The sequence below is a fragment of the Palaemon carinicauda genome, chromosome 1 (assembly GCF_036898095.1).
Source record: "Palaemon carinicauda isolate YSFRI2023 chromosome 1, ASM3689809v2, whole genome shotgun sequence".
NCBI classification, from domain to species: domain Eukaryota; kingdom Metazoa; phylum Arthropoda; class Malacostraca; order Decapoda; family Palaemonidae; genus Palaemon; species Palaemon carinicauda.
In genome coordinates this window covers 43,326,834-43,341,833 of record NC_090725.1, presented here as the reverse complement: position 1 = coordinate 43,341,833, position 15,000 = coordinate 43,326,834, and the positions used below count along the sequence as shown (strand labels likewise).

Sequence of the window (15,000 nt, the reverse complement as noted above, 5' to 3'; positions counted from 1 at the left end):
TAGTTTAAAAGTAAATGTTAAGCAGTCTACGCCATAGATAGACATATAAAAAAGAAAAAGATGGAATTAAGTGACAGGTAATATGTAAGAAGCTGATAGTTTTTTATGTTTGAAATGGTATTGAGAATTCTTGAACGATTTTATAGTTAAATAGACAACTAGTTTGTTTATAGTGCAGGGAAAATTATTATTTCAATGATCAAGAAGTGCTAAGACAAGTTTGGGGTATGTATCTATGGCTATTCAACTTATTATGGGTAGGTAATAAAATATCTATGAGTAGATTGGAATGTAGACCAAAAAACTTCAACATGTTTAGGTATAACGGGATATGATATCTATAAACTGATTGGAAAGTATATAAAAAGATGTGAGATTAGAAAAAAAGACTTATGAACTGTATTTAGAAGGGTTAATGTCTCTACATACTACTATTGTGCAGATTTGGGATCGTAAAGAGATTGTTCATAAACTGGTAAAAGACTTTAAGTACTTACAAGAGGATGAATTTCGGAGATAAAATGAACAAGAAGTAGATAATTGGGGTAAATCAACATGAAGAATCTTTAATAATGGATGTTGCTATTGATGGAGAAAGTATGGAAGTAGTCGATTATATATATATATATATATATATATATATATATATATATATATATATATATATATATATATATACGTATATATATATATATATATATATATATATATATATATACGTATATATATATATATATATATATATATATATATATATATATATATATATATATATATATACATATATATACATATATATATATATGTATATATATATATATATATATATATATATATATATATACATATATATATATATATATATATATATATATATATATATATATATATATATATATATATGTGTGTGTGTGTGTGTGTGTGTGTGTGTGTGTATTTACATATAGTGAGTAATTACTATGTACATAAGATCTTATTTGGGCTTGATAGAATGTCCTAGTTTTCTATGCTTTTATTTTAGAATTATCGTATTGAATAAATCTAACTGTTTTATTCAATATAAATAAAAATCACCAACGTAAAATATTGAAGCTTTAGTTATTTTATTTTGCATATCTTATAAAATTGTCAAATAATGTCATTCTTAGTTCACTATATTTCTGAGTATATTTTGTAATATGCATAGTTAGATAAGTAGGGTGATAAATATTATTCATATAAACATATTCATCTTAGGTGAATAAATTAACTTACATAAGAAGATAAAGGCAACCCTTTCTTTCAGCTATACCTAAAATGCGACTAAAAAGCTGGCAACGACCATTATTTGGTGGATGGATTTTTATGGCGTTGCTACTGAACACCAGTTACGATGGAAACCTTCGGGCTTTGATGGCACTGAGACACATTCCCCAGCCTTTCCGCACTGTGGATGATGTTGTCAAAGATACGTCAACCAAAATCATCATTGAGAAACGCACGTCTTATACGGACGTCTTGAGTGTGAGTGGCTTATCTTAATAAAAAAAGGATATAGAATTCACTTTACACAATTAGTTTCCATTGTAGCAAAATTTATTATAATAGATGACCGTAACTATTATAACAGGGTACCTTGAGTATTTTCAAAGGATGAGACATTTTTACAGTGACTACAAACTATGTGTAATGCAAATAACTTTTGACTTTTATCACATTCACTGGTCACTCAATCAATGAAATTGACTGCATTGAGTCTGGTCAGTTATGGACAGATAATTGCTAAAAAAAAAGATATGCATGAGACTAAATTTCCATCTCGTACATTTGGACTATATACTAATGGTAATCCTAAACTCATATATTTTGCATTTCATCGTATCACTAATTACATAAATGATCCAGTCTAGCAATACAAACTCAAAACTTCAAGATTCACCTATTTGTTTATTCCTCCTTATAAGTTTAAGCAGTAGATCACAATTATCTCCTTTGAATAGGTCATGAGTTTAAGCACCATGGGCACCCATAAATATTGAATAACTACTTCCTGATCAATATTGAACATTTTTAACAATCAAAACCCCCATATACTCATACAAATTGTCTAATAGAAAACTCTTGATAGTACAAAACTAGCTTGAAAAAAAAAAAAAAAACTATTTATGATACTTATATCAGGCCGGCTGAAAATATCCGCCTGGTACAACTGATACCGGGCTATTAATCCAAGGGTTATTACTGGCATCCCAGCAAACTGAATTTCATTGGATGGTCATCTGAGATAAGTCTAGCAACAAAAAAATGTCTTCATTGCTAACTCATCCCTCGTGTCTTTGTCATTTTCTTGACTAAATATTCTGCACATTTAGAGGCTTAAAAGCGTGAACAAATGTTTTATCATGATAAATATAACTAGGAATAATAAATTCAACTCATTATCTAAATATCATAAACACTAAAACTATGATAGAATTTGTTAAGGACTACTATGATTACCAACTTCCAAGTCAATCAAATTCAGATTAGAAAACCGTTTGATCTAGTCGATATCTGCAGTGATAAGGTTAACAGTAATTATATTTTTATCTCAGAGTGCAATTTCCACAACCTCATATCATCTTCATCATCATCAGCCGTTACTAGTCCACTGCAGAGAAAAAAAGGCATTTGACACGCACTTCCACTCGCGCTTGTTTATGGTCGATATATGCCAGTCTACACCCGCTAATTTTCTTAGTTCGTCAATCAATCGTCTTCTTTTCTTCTCCCTGCTTCATTTACTATCTCTAAGGACCCATTCCGCTATTTTTAAAGTCCATCTATCATGTCTCTTTCATTATATGTTCTACCCATTTCCATTTTTTTTTCTTACATGTTGTTAGAATATCTTCTACATCAGTTTGCTCTAATATCCATGTTGCACTTTTTCTGTCCCTTGGTGTTATTTTCATCATTATTCTTTCTATTGCTCTTTGAGTTGTAATTAGCTTATGCTAAAATGCTTTAGTAGGGCTCCAAGTCTGTGATGTATAAGTTAATACTGGTACGACTATGTGATTAAATACTTTTCTTTTTAATGAAACTGGTGGTATACATTTTGTAATCTGATTTTGTTTAACAAATGCATTCCTTTTTCATTCCGATCTCATGTCATGTCTGTCCTAAGTAAATATATTCATTAAAAATCTCTAGAGGTTTGTCCCTAACCCTTATAAGATTTATCTCTGCATTTTTATTTAACATTATCTTAGTTATACTCATAGTCACTTTCATTCACACATTTCTGCTTTCTCCGTTCAAATCTTCTATCATCTTTAACAATTTCTCACCAGATATACGTAACAGAACTATGTCATCTGCAAATCTTAAGTTGTTAAGGTATTCCTTATTTAAGTTAATTCCTAAATTTTCCCAATCTTTATTTCAAAAAGCTTCTGGGCATTAAGATAATAATTTAGGAGGGATGAAGTCAACCTGTGGAACTCCTTTCTCAATAAGAATTTTCTTATTAGCTGTGTATAGTTTTAGGATTTCTGTACTTCATGTACAGATATCTTCTCTTGCTTTAACATAAGATTCATCTGGGCCTTTTCTTTGATTTGTAGTCATTACTGATGCATTTTTGCCAGAATCAAAAGCTTTCTCATAACCTGCAAATGCCATACATAGTGGTTTGTCATACAATGCTGATCGTTTCATTAGCTGGGTAATAACACAAATATAGTTACTTGTTGAATACCAGCTACTAAAGCCTGCCTGCTCTCTTGATTTTTTAATATATATTTGTCTTTCCATTCGAACTCATGTAATCTTCGTAAATATCTTAAATATTACCGACAGAAAACCTATTAAGCGGTATTTCTCCTGAATTTTTGTGTTTACTTTTTTTTTGTGAATTAATGAAATTCCTGATACAGTACCAAACGTAAAAGTAGAAATAAAGAAAGCAATAAAATCAATGAAAAGAGACAAAGTAGCAGAAGATAATCTAACAATCGATTTAATAATAGATGGAGGAAATTTCATACATGTAAAAAAATTTTATCACTGTACTAATTCACAAAAAGGAAGACACGGAAGAAGTTAAAAATTACTGAACAATAACTTTACTCTCAGTAATATATGAAATATTTTCGAAGGTCATGTTAGGACAAATTGAAAGATAGCTGGACTTTAACCAACCAAGAGAGACGTAAGGTTTAAAAAGAGGGTATTCAACAACTGATCGTGTCCATGTGATTAGGGAAGTTAATGAAAAACATCAACCAAATTTGACCAACCAATATGTATGACATTTATAGACTATGTAAAATAAATAAAACTTAAGCTATAATGAAAGCCTTTTAAAAACTAGGAATAGATAAATCTTATATAATAACATAACACTTTAGAATATTTATATGGAAAGTATAGCAATCTTAAAACTACATCAAGAAAGTGAGAAAATTTCAATTGAGAAAGGAGTTAGACAGGGAGATTTATCCTTCCTAAATTATCCACAGCTTGCATGGAATAGGTTTTTAAGAATTTGTATTGGGTAAATGTAGGAATTATCGTTCGTTGAAAATACATTAACAATTTGAAATTTGCAGATGACATCGTTCTGTTTAGTGAATCGTGGAAGGAATTGTAAAAGATGATAGAATATTTTAATAAAGCTGAAATGTACGATTGAAAATTAAAATCAGTAAAACTGAGTTCAAGGCCTGTGATTTGAGCCTTAAGGAAACATTGTGAATGTTGTAGAAGCAGAGTCATTTCATAATGTTCAATGAAAATGTAGAAAACAAAATTAGTTATGGACGAACCTCTTCAGATTGCTAATGAATATGCATACTTAGGACTGCCAGTGAATATTTCCCCAGGACATAATACTCAAATCAAAAGCAGAATGAATATGATATGAAGACCTTTTGGTAGAAAAAATTAGATTATAAAACGGAAAAGGCCACTTTATCTAAATGTAAAAGTATTTAATCACAAACACCTGCCAGTATTAACTAATAAATCAAAATCTTGGAGCCTTACCAAAGCCTTAGAACATAAGCTAGCTGCAACTCTAAGAGCAATGAAAAGAGTAATGATAAGCATAACACTAAGAGACAGAAAAAGAGCAAAATGGATACGAAAACAGTCTAAAGTAGAGGACATTGTAAGATGTAAGAAAGGGAAACAGATATGGGCAGGACATATAAGAAGAACGACAGAAAATAGATGGACATTCAGAGATTGCAAGACAGAGATCTATTGAAAACGTCCTGGCTGGCGATCGCCGAAGGGGAGACTGAGTCCCACTCAAACTCAATAGTTTCCTTTAGTGTCTACAACCACACCATCCTTATAAGCTAATAATAGGATATTTGGGAGAGCCTATAAGTCTACCTGCTGAGTCATTAGCAGCCATTGCTTGGTCCTCCTTGATCTTAGCTTGGGGGGAGAGGCTACTTAGGTGCTGGTCATATGTATATATGATCAGTCTCTAAGACATTGTCCTGCTAACTAGGGCACTGTCACTGTCCCTTGCCCCAGCCATTCATGAGCAGCCTGAACACGTTTTAGCATGTCCTTCCACTCACATCTGTTTAAGGTATTTCTATGGTAGTCGATATCCACGAATTTTCTTAGTTCGTTAATCCATCGTCTTCTCTTCCTTTCTTACTTCTTTTGCAATCTCTAAGAACCGACTTGGTTAGTCCTTATGTCCATCTATTATGTGACATTCTTCTTATATGTCTTGCCCATGTCAATTTATGTTTCTTACTTATTGTTAGACTATCCTCTACTTTATTTTGCTTTCCAAATCCATGTCGCTCTTTTTTCCAACGTTTAGCGCTATTCCTATTATTATTGTTTCCATAGCGCTTCAAGTTTTAACTACCCTATGTTCTAAGGCTCCAAGGTTCTGATACATATGCTAATACTAATAGAACGATCTAAAGATATATTTTTCATTTTAGAGAAACTGGCATTTTACTTTTCATAATCTCATTTCTGTCTCATATCATGGGGAAACGCAGTCTGTCCAAAGTATGTATATTCATTTTAATCTCTCGATGTTAGTCCATAAACCCAATTTTTCTTCTCTCTGAATTCTCATTGAACATTGAACATTCTCCTCTTTTTACTCATATTAGTTTTCAGTCTTATAATTCTGCTTTCTCTATACAAGTCTTCTATCATCTTTTGCAACTCCTCCTATGATACACTAAACAGATCTACGTCATCTGCATATCTTGATTTGATTATACACACACAGGAACACACACACACACACACACACACACATATATATATATATATATATATATATATATATATATATATATATATATATATATATATATATATATATATATATATATATATATAAATATATATATATATATATACATACATGCATATACCAAGGCACTTCCCCCAGTTTTGGGGGGTAGCCAACATCAAACAAATGAAACAAAAAAGGGGACCTCTCCTCTTTATGTTCCTTCCGGCCTGACAAGGGACTCACTGCTAGGGTGCCACAACCCACCTTCCCCCGTTATCCACCACAGATGAAGCTTCATAACGCTGAATCCCCTACTGCTGCTACCTCCATGGTCATCTAAGGCACCGGAGGAAGCAGCAATGCCTACCGTAACTGCGTCACAATCGCTCTCCATTCATTCCTATTTTTAGCACGCTCTCTTGCCTCGCTCACATCTATCCTCCTATCACCCAGAGTTTTCTTCACTCCATCCATCGACCCAAACCTTGGCAGACAGCCATTTTCCATTCTCTCAACATGGCCAAACCACTTCAACACATTCATATCCACTCTAGCTGCTAACTCATTTCTTACACCCGTTCTCACCCTCACTACTTCGTTCCTAACCCTATCTACTCGAGATACACCAGCCATACTCCTTATACACTTCATCTCAAACACATTCAATTTCTGTCTCTCCGTCACTTTCATTCCCCACAACTCCAATCCATACATCACAGTTGGTACAATCACTTTCTCCTACAGAACTCTCTTTACACTCATGCCCAACCCTCTATTTTTACTATACCCTTAACTGCCCCTAACACTTTGCATCCTTCATTCACTCTCTGACATACATCTGCTTCCACTACACCATTTGCTGCAATAACAGACCCCAAGTACTTAAATTGAACCATCTCGTCAAGTAACTCTCCATTCAACATGACATTCAGCCTCGCACCAGCTTCCCTTCTCATACATTTCATAACCTTACTCTTACCCACATTAACTCTCAACTTCCTTCTCTCACACACCCTTCCAAATTCTGTCACTAATCGCCCAAGCTTCTCTTCCGCGTCTGTAACCAGTACAGTATCATCCGCAAAAAACAACTGATTTACCTCTCATTCATGGTCATTCTCGTCTACCAGTTTCAATCCTCGTCCAAGCACTCGAGCATTCACCTCTCTCACCACTCCATCAACATACAAGTTAAACAACCTCAACGACATCACACATTCCTGTCTCAGCCCCACTCTCACTGGAAACCAATCGCTCACTTCATTTCCTTTCCTAGCACATGCTTCACTGCCTTTGCAGAAACTTTTTATTGCTTGCAACAACCTTCCACCAATTCCATATAACCTCATCACATTCCACATTCCTTCCCTATCAACTCTATCATACACTTTCTCCAGATCCATAAACGCAACATACACCTCCTTACCTTTTGCTAAATATTTCTCGCATATCTGCCTAACTGTAAAAATCTGATTCATACAACCCCTACCTCTTCTAAAACCACCCTGTACTTCTAAGATTGCATTCTCTGTTTTATCCCTAATCCTATTAATCAGTACTCTACCATGCACTTTTCCAACTACACTCAACAAACTAATACCCCTTGAATTACAACACTCATGCACATCTCCCTTACCCTTATATAGTGGTACAATACACGCACTAACCCAATCTATTGGTACCATGGACTACACAAAACACATATTAAATAATCTCACCAACCATTCAAGTACAGTCACACCCCGTTCCTTCAATATCTCATCTGTCACACCATCCATACCAGATGCTTTTCCTACTCTCGTTTCATCTAGTTCTCTCCTCACTTCCTCTCTTGCAATCTCTCTCTCATTCTCATCTCCCATCACTGGTACCTCAACACCTGCAACAGCAATTATATCTGCCTCCCTATTATCCTCAACATTCAGTAAAGTTTCAAAATATTCCGCCCACCTTTTCCTTGCTTCCTCTCCTCTTAACAACCTTCCATTTCCATCTTTCACTGTTTCTTCAATTCTTGAACCAGCCTTCCTTACTCTCTTCACTTCTTTCCAAAACTTCTTCTTATTCTCTTCATATGAATGACCCAATCCCTGACCCCACCTCAGGTTAGCTGCCCTCTTTGCCTCACTTACCTTGAGCTTTACTTCCACATTTTTTTTTCTAAATCTTTCATACTTCTCTACACTATTACTCTGCAGCCATTTTACAAAAGGCCTCTTTTTCTCTTCATCTTTTACCTTCTCTTCTTCATTCCACCATTCACTGCCCTTCCTCATGCTGCCTCCAACAAACTTCTTGCCACACACATCACTAGCAATCCCAACAAAATTTTCTTTTACTAACTTCCACTGTTCCTCTAAATTACCAGTTTCTCTTACTTTCACTTCACCATATGCCATTTTCAACCTTTCTTGATATTTACTTTTTACCCCCGGTTTTATTAGCTCTTCAACCCTCACTAGCTCCCATTTACATCCTCCTACTCTATTCCTCCACTCTTTTGATACAACTAATTTTCCTTCCACCAAAAAAAGATCAGACATACCGTTAGCCATACCCCTACACACGTGCACGTCTTTAAATCTTCCAAACATTCTTTTAGGTATCAACACATAATCCATCAATGCCCTTTCTACCACTCTTCCATTTGCCACTCTTACCCATGTATACTTGTTTTTATCTTTCTTTTTGAAAAAGCTAGAACTTATCACCATCTCTTGCTCAACACATATCTACCAGTCTCTCACCACTCTCATTTTCACCTGGTACACCATACTTCCCAATGACACCTTCTACCTCTCCAGCTCCCACTGTAACATTTAAGTCCCCCATAACAACTACATAATTCCTTCTACCCAGTCCTTCTACACACCTAGTTAATTCATTCCAGAACTCATTCCGCTCTTCTTCACTTTTTTCACAACCTGCCCCATATGCACTGACAAAAGCCCAATATTCCCTACCCAACCAAAGCCTTACCCACATTAACCTAGATGATATCTCCTTCTATTCCACTACTTTACCTGTCATCCATTCACTCAGCAATAAAGCCACACCTTCTCTTGCTCTTCCCCTTTCAATCCCAGACACTCTACCAGTTATTTCACCAAACATCACTTCACCTTTCCCTTTTATCTTTATCTCACACAAAACCAATATATCCATCCTTCTATTCTTAAACATACTTCCAATCTCACATCTTTTACTCTCTATCGTACTACATCCACGCACATTCAAACACCCCAAAACTAGAGTGCGGGGAGCAGTCACTCTCCCCCCAGCTCCACCGCTTTGATGTCTCACAGGATTATAATACAGGAGAGGGGGTTCCCAGCCCCCTCATCCCGTCCCTTTTAGTCGCCTCCTACGACACGCAGGGATACGTTGATGCTATTCTAATTTTTTTATGCCACTGTGGCCATACATATATGTATATTCAAATCAAACGTTTTCGATGGGATAATATTCCACAACCACACGGCAGTCCATAAATGCTAAAATCCACAGCAAAAGTTCATTGTGAGGAGTATATAGATTTTATTCATTCCACAGAAAGTGCCATCTGGTGATGTAAGAGCGCTGGATGATGCCGGAAATGCAGGGCGATACGTTGACCGAAAGATAGGAGATTTTATGCTGTACTACAACCTTGTTCTTCGTGGTGATCATGTGCAAATATTTGATGTGATAACCTCCTTGAGGTATTTTGCCCAGTACTTCTCTCTAACAGGTAAGGAACGCTTACCTTTCGTTTTTAATGAGCTAGACATTCACTGGTTAGGTCTGACTACGTGGTAGTTTACATTGATGTAAACAGTAGGAGGAAGAATAGTAGATCCAAGTACTACTTCTAGATAGAAGATTGGGAAAACGTGGTATAATCTCAGATGATATAGTTTGGCTGAGTTTTGGCCAAGATGCTCGCCTGACCATGCAAGGATCCATCTAGGCTGCCTCCTCACTTAAATTCTGCTATCAGACTTTGGTTGGGATTCTACCTAAATGTATAGTCAGTACCAGTAAATCTGTTGATCAGCAGGAAAAAATCCTCCCGAGTATTGTTGCAGAGGGCTTCTCCAAGATGAGATTGGCTTTTAGTATTGATGTACTTGCTGTCATGCTCCCTCTCAATGCTCTTATTATGATTGACAATGTGTTTCAAAATTACTCCTGCGTGGGCTTAAGCAATGGGATTTTTGTCGGCTCTCAGCCCTTTTAGGCAGGGCAGAGCAATAATTTTGAAAGATCATCATTGTCATCCTCATAGTATGAAAGTGCTGGGATACCCTGCGACCTTTTTCATGAATAATGGACTTGATAGCTTAATCGTCTTCCGAGTGATGCAAGTGCTAGTGCCCTTTCTAGAAGATGTAAATCTTGGCGTTTGACTTTAGCAGGGTCTCATTGTATCACTGACTGAGAGCTCTCCATACACCTCTGTTAACGTGTACAGTATAATGAAGTAGCTCTTAAACAAATGTTGCAGCCCTGAATCCAGTTCAACGAAGATCCATTTTGATTAGCCAGAACTCCACCTTCATTACCACCCAGGGGAAGTTTTTCCTACTTACCAACAGACATCCATGCATTCATATATCTGTCTGGATGTTCACCTCACCTAATGAGTATCCTAATCAACCACAGCTAATTTCCTAGTTATTATATCAGGTAATCCCATAGTTGACCTTCTAATTAGTAACTGTTGTTGGACAGTGGGACAAAGTGTTTCTCTGTCAATTGTCAATGACACCAGTATTTCAACCTTCAACAACGACATCGAGTAGGAAATGAATATTCAACAGCCTTTGTGTGAAATAGGGACAAACGTTTTCTCGAAAGTTTGATATACATTTTTGGTAACATTTACCTGTACAAGAACCAAAAAACAATTTATAAATAACAATCCTTTCCATACTCTAAATGATATCAGATACTCAAAAATACTCGCAAGCTATAGTAATAGAGCTAAAGCTTTTGTATAGAAGAAGAAAAAAATTTCATATAAGATCAATCTAGCAGATACAGCCATTGCATGCCATTATTATTAAAATGAATATTACTTATTGTTGCCATTAAACTGTTATACCAAATTTAGATTCAGTAACAAAATACGAATTAAATTCTATATGAGTTTTCGTTGTGAAAACAGGAAGATGTGATTTCTACATAGCCAAAGAGAAATTCATCCCGACTATGTATGGCATGATCTTACAGAAGCGAAGTCCTCTCACTAACGCATTTAACGCAAGGTAAGACACTTTCCTACAATTGTGATGGTAGGCATTGTCAGATATATGATGTGGATAAGAAGACCAAATACTATCATCATTAATACTAATATTAGTACGAATAGAAGTGTTTTATTATCATTACAGGTGTTAGTAGTTTTTTATACTATTACTTTTATTTAGTGTGCATTCAAGTGAAGCAAGCCAACGGAATCACTGATTAACAATAAGAAATGGAATTAAGTATTGTATAATGTAGTTTATTCCACATATTTACATTGCATAGAATGAAATATGTTAGTAAGGGTAGTCTAAAAGATAAAACCTGTTCCATACATTTAGTTTAGAAAAAGACACGTGAAAAGGGTGAAATTTTATACACACCATATTACGCATATTTTTTTAAAAAATTAAAGGCAGTATAAAAGATGCAGCCTCTTCTACTTATTTATATTAAAACAACTATTGATATGATACAGCTATTTTACATATCCACATAAAAAAGAATAAGACTATAAAGGACAGTACTCCCTAAAGCAAGAGAACTCTAACCCAAGGCAGTAGAAGATCGTGCTGTAAAAGCTGTGACGCTACTCAAAACTAGAGAACAATGGTTTGATGTTGAAGTGTCCTTCTCCAAGATGAGCTGCTCACCATAGCCAAAGAGTCTCTTCTACCCTTACCAAGTAGAAAGTAGTCACTGAACAATTACAGTGCAATAGGTAACTACTCGAATAATGAATAATTTTTTGGTTGTTTTAGTTTTGTCAAGTGTATGAAAAGAGAGGAGAATATGTAAAGAGTAGCCTGATTATTTGATGTAGTCGAGGGAAACAAAGAGCTGTAACCAGAGAAGGATCTAATGTAGTATTATCTGGCCAGCTAAAGAACCCAATAATAATTATAACAATTCTATTAGTAATAATAGTTTCTCTACTAGGAATCAAGAAAGCCAGAAAGATCAACAACATGGATCATTACTTTCCCAAAATTTTATTAATTTATGATGTGAAAATCAAACTAAGTAAAAAGTCTTCTGACGTAAAGAACCACTCATTGGAGACCAAATAAATATAAAACCTTTAAAAGAATATCAAACCCCGATCTGGTTCTCGTCATATGATTTCATTTAAACTGCTAGCCATTCTTGAAGTATCATAATGTATTGAGTAAAAAGTATCTTCATACAAAAACAGATTAGTAATCTGATCTTTATCCCTATTTGTGTATTTATTTGGCAGATATTAATTGATATCCTCCCTTCATGCGTGTACTTACTCTATTAACAAAAATATTTATATAATTATTTGAATATTCAAGCCATAACGTTAATGAGGCTTCACTCATGCTGTTATGTATAATATCTTTAAAGTGTATTCCAAATGCTGTTTTGATTATACTGAGAATTACTCTGCATTAATATAACATCACTTGATTGTATTAAGACACGAGCTATAATTTCCAAGTATTTTTATACAATCTTTCTGTAGTCATAACAAGCATACCTGGGACAATTGGAGAGGGTAATTGATTTTACTTTCGGATATATATAAACACACACACACACACACATATATATATATATATATATATATATATATATATATATATATATATGTATATATATATATATATATATATATATATATATATATATATATATATATATATATGCGTAAAAATCACAGGAAAACGTGATGCTCAGATGCAGAAGAACCACAGGGAAAATGAAAATACGGAATATACACTTAAGTCCTGACTAGTTTCGTGATACTTCCTCAGAGGACTGATTTATTGAGAGAGGTTTCTTACAATTTATAGGGAAAGCAAAAGTACGAACATACATATAGAGATTTAGAGAACAATGACACTCCCTTACCCGCTACCTGGGCTTGACTCAGGTGTTGAGTAGGAGGAGTCCCCAAGCTCGTTAGACACCTGCTAAAAAGGGTCATTTCTACTGGCGGGTATATTCTTGTTTTCTTCTTTTTTTACTTTCAGTACAGTTTATTTATATGTCAATGCGGTAGCCTTATCTATATAAATACATAAGCAAAACATACACAAACATACAAATATATATACATACATATATATATATATATATATATATATATATATATATATATATATATATATATATATACATACATACAGATACAAATACATATACATATACATAAATACATACACATACACATACATATACATACACATACATATATACATATATATACACATACATATATACATATATACATATATACACATACATACATATGCATATATACATTTATATGTATACAACATTAATATCATAAACATATAATCATGTATATATCAATACTTATATCTAGCATAACAATATATAGTGCCAATATACTTATGCATACTATATAAAATAATTGTTTCCTTTAATGAATGGTAGCTTAGGTCTAAATATTAATTTCACACCGACGTTAATTATTCACAATACATTCAATTCTACATTAAGTGGTTAATGTTTTTTTATATAGCTTACAAATCTCTTTACATATAAAGGCGTCGAGTTTATACATTCCATGACCAAAATTCAAGTTGTTTTCAAAGGTTTCTTTTATGAAACTGGACTCTATGATGTTTCTTTCCACTAAGTTATTTGAATGAACCAATTTCTTTGCACCTGACCAATTAATAGGGTGATTTTTATCTCTAACGTGGGCAAAGAGTGCATTATTATCTTGAGCATACCTGACACTTTTCTTATGTTGTTCAATTCTCTTTTCTAGGGCTTTACCAGTTTGACCAATATAGTATTTTTCACAAGCATTGCATGGAATACGATATACACATCCCTTGGTAATGTCAGGAGAATTCTTTATTAAGGCTGTTTTTATTGTATTTTTACTCTTAAATGCTACATTTACATTGAAGTTTTTTAACAGTTGGAGAATTTCTTTAAATGAATCACAATAAGGTAGTACAAGTAAATTTTGTGTGTTATAATTTTTTCTGTTATCATAACCGAAAAAAAGTCTTTTTGCTGTTCTTAGGGCATCATCTAACACAATTTCAGGATACTTTAGTTTTTTACCTATTCCTCTAATACCATTTATTTCGTCATCAATATATTCAGGGCTGCAGACTCGGAATGCTCTTAAAAACATAGAAGTAAATACAGATTTCTTAACTTTGTTGCCTTGGTTTGAGTAATAGTGGACGTATGCCGAGATATTCGTTGGCTTTCTGTATACACTGAACTTGAGACTATTATTACATCTATGTATGCGACAGTCCAAAAAAGGTAGGGTACAATTATTCTCCAGCTCCATGGTGAAATTTATTGATGGTACCAAACTATTCAATCTAAGAAAAAAGTTATCTAAATTTTCATTTCCTGGCCACACACATATTATGTCGTCAATATATCGAAACCATTTTACATTATTAGGTATGATGTTATTTACGATTCTGCTTTCAAAAAATTCCATTTATAGATTGCTCAATACTGGGGATAAAGGGTTTCCCATAGCCATACCAAAAGTT

The 15,000-nt window shown here is 34.0% G+C and overlaps 1 protein-coding gene across 1 annotated transcript in view; it reads left to right on the top strand.

The window, feature by feature from the left end:
* LOC137641163 (glutamate receptor ionotropic, delta-2-like) overlaps positions 1 to 15,000 on the top strand; it is a 25,946-nt gene that overhangs the window by 8,385 nt on the left and 2,561 nt on the right. The window contains exons 5-7 of the mRNA XM_068373627.1: positions 1,286 to 1,503; positions 9,800 to 9,977; positions 11,397 to 11,496. Of these exons, the coding sequence (XP_068229728.1) occupies positions 1,286 to 1,503; positions 9,800 to 9,977; positions 11,397 to 11,496 (496 nt within the window). The remainder of the gene's footprint in view (positions 1 to 1,285; positions 1,504 to 9,799; positions 9,978 to 11,396; positions 11,497 to 15,000) is intronic.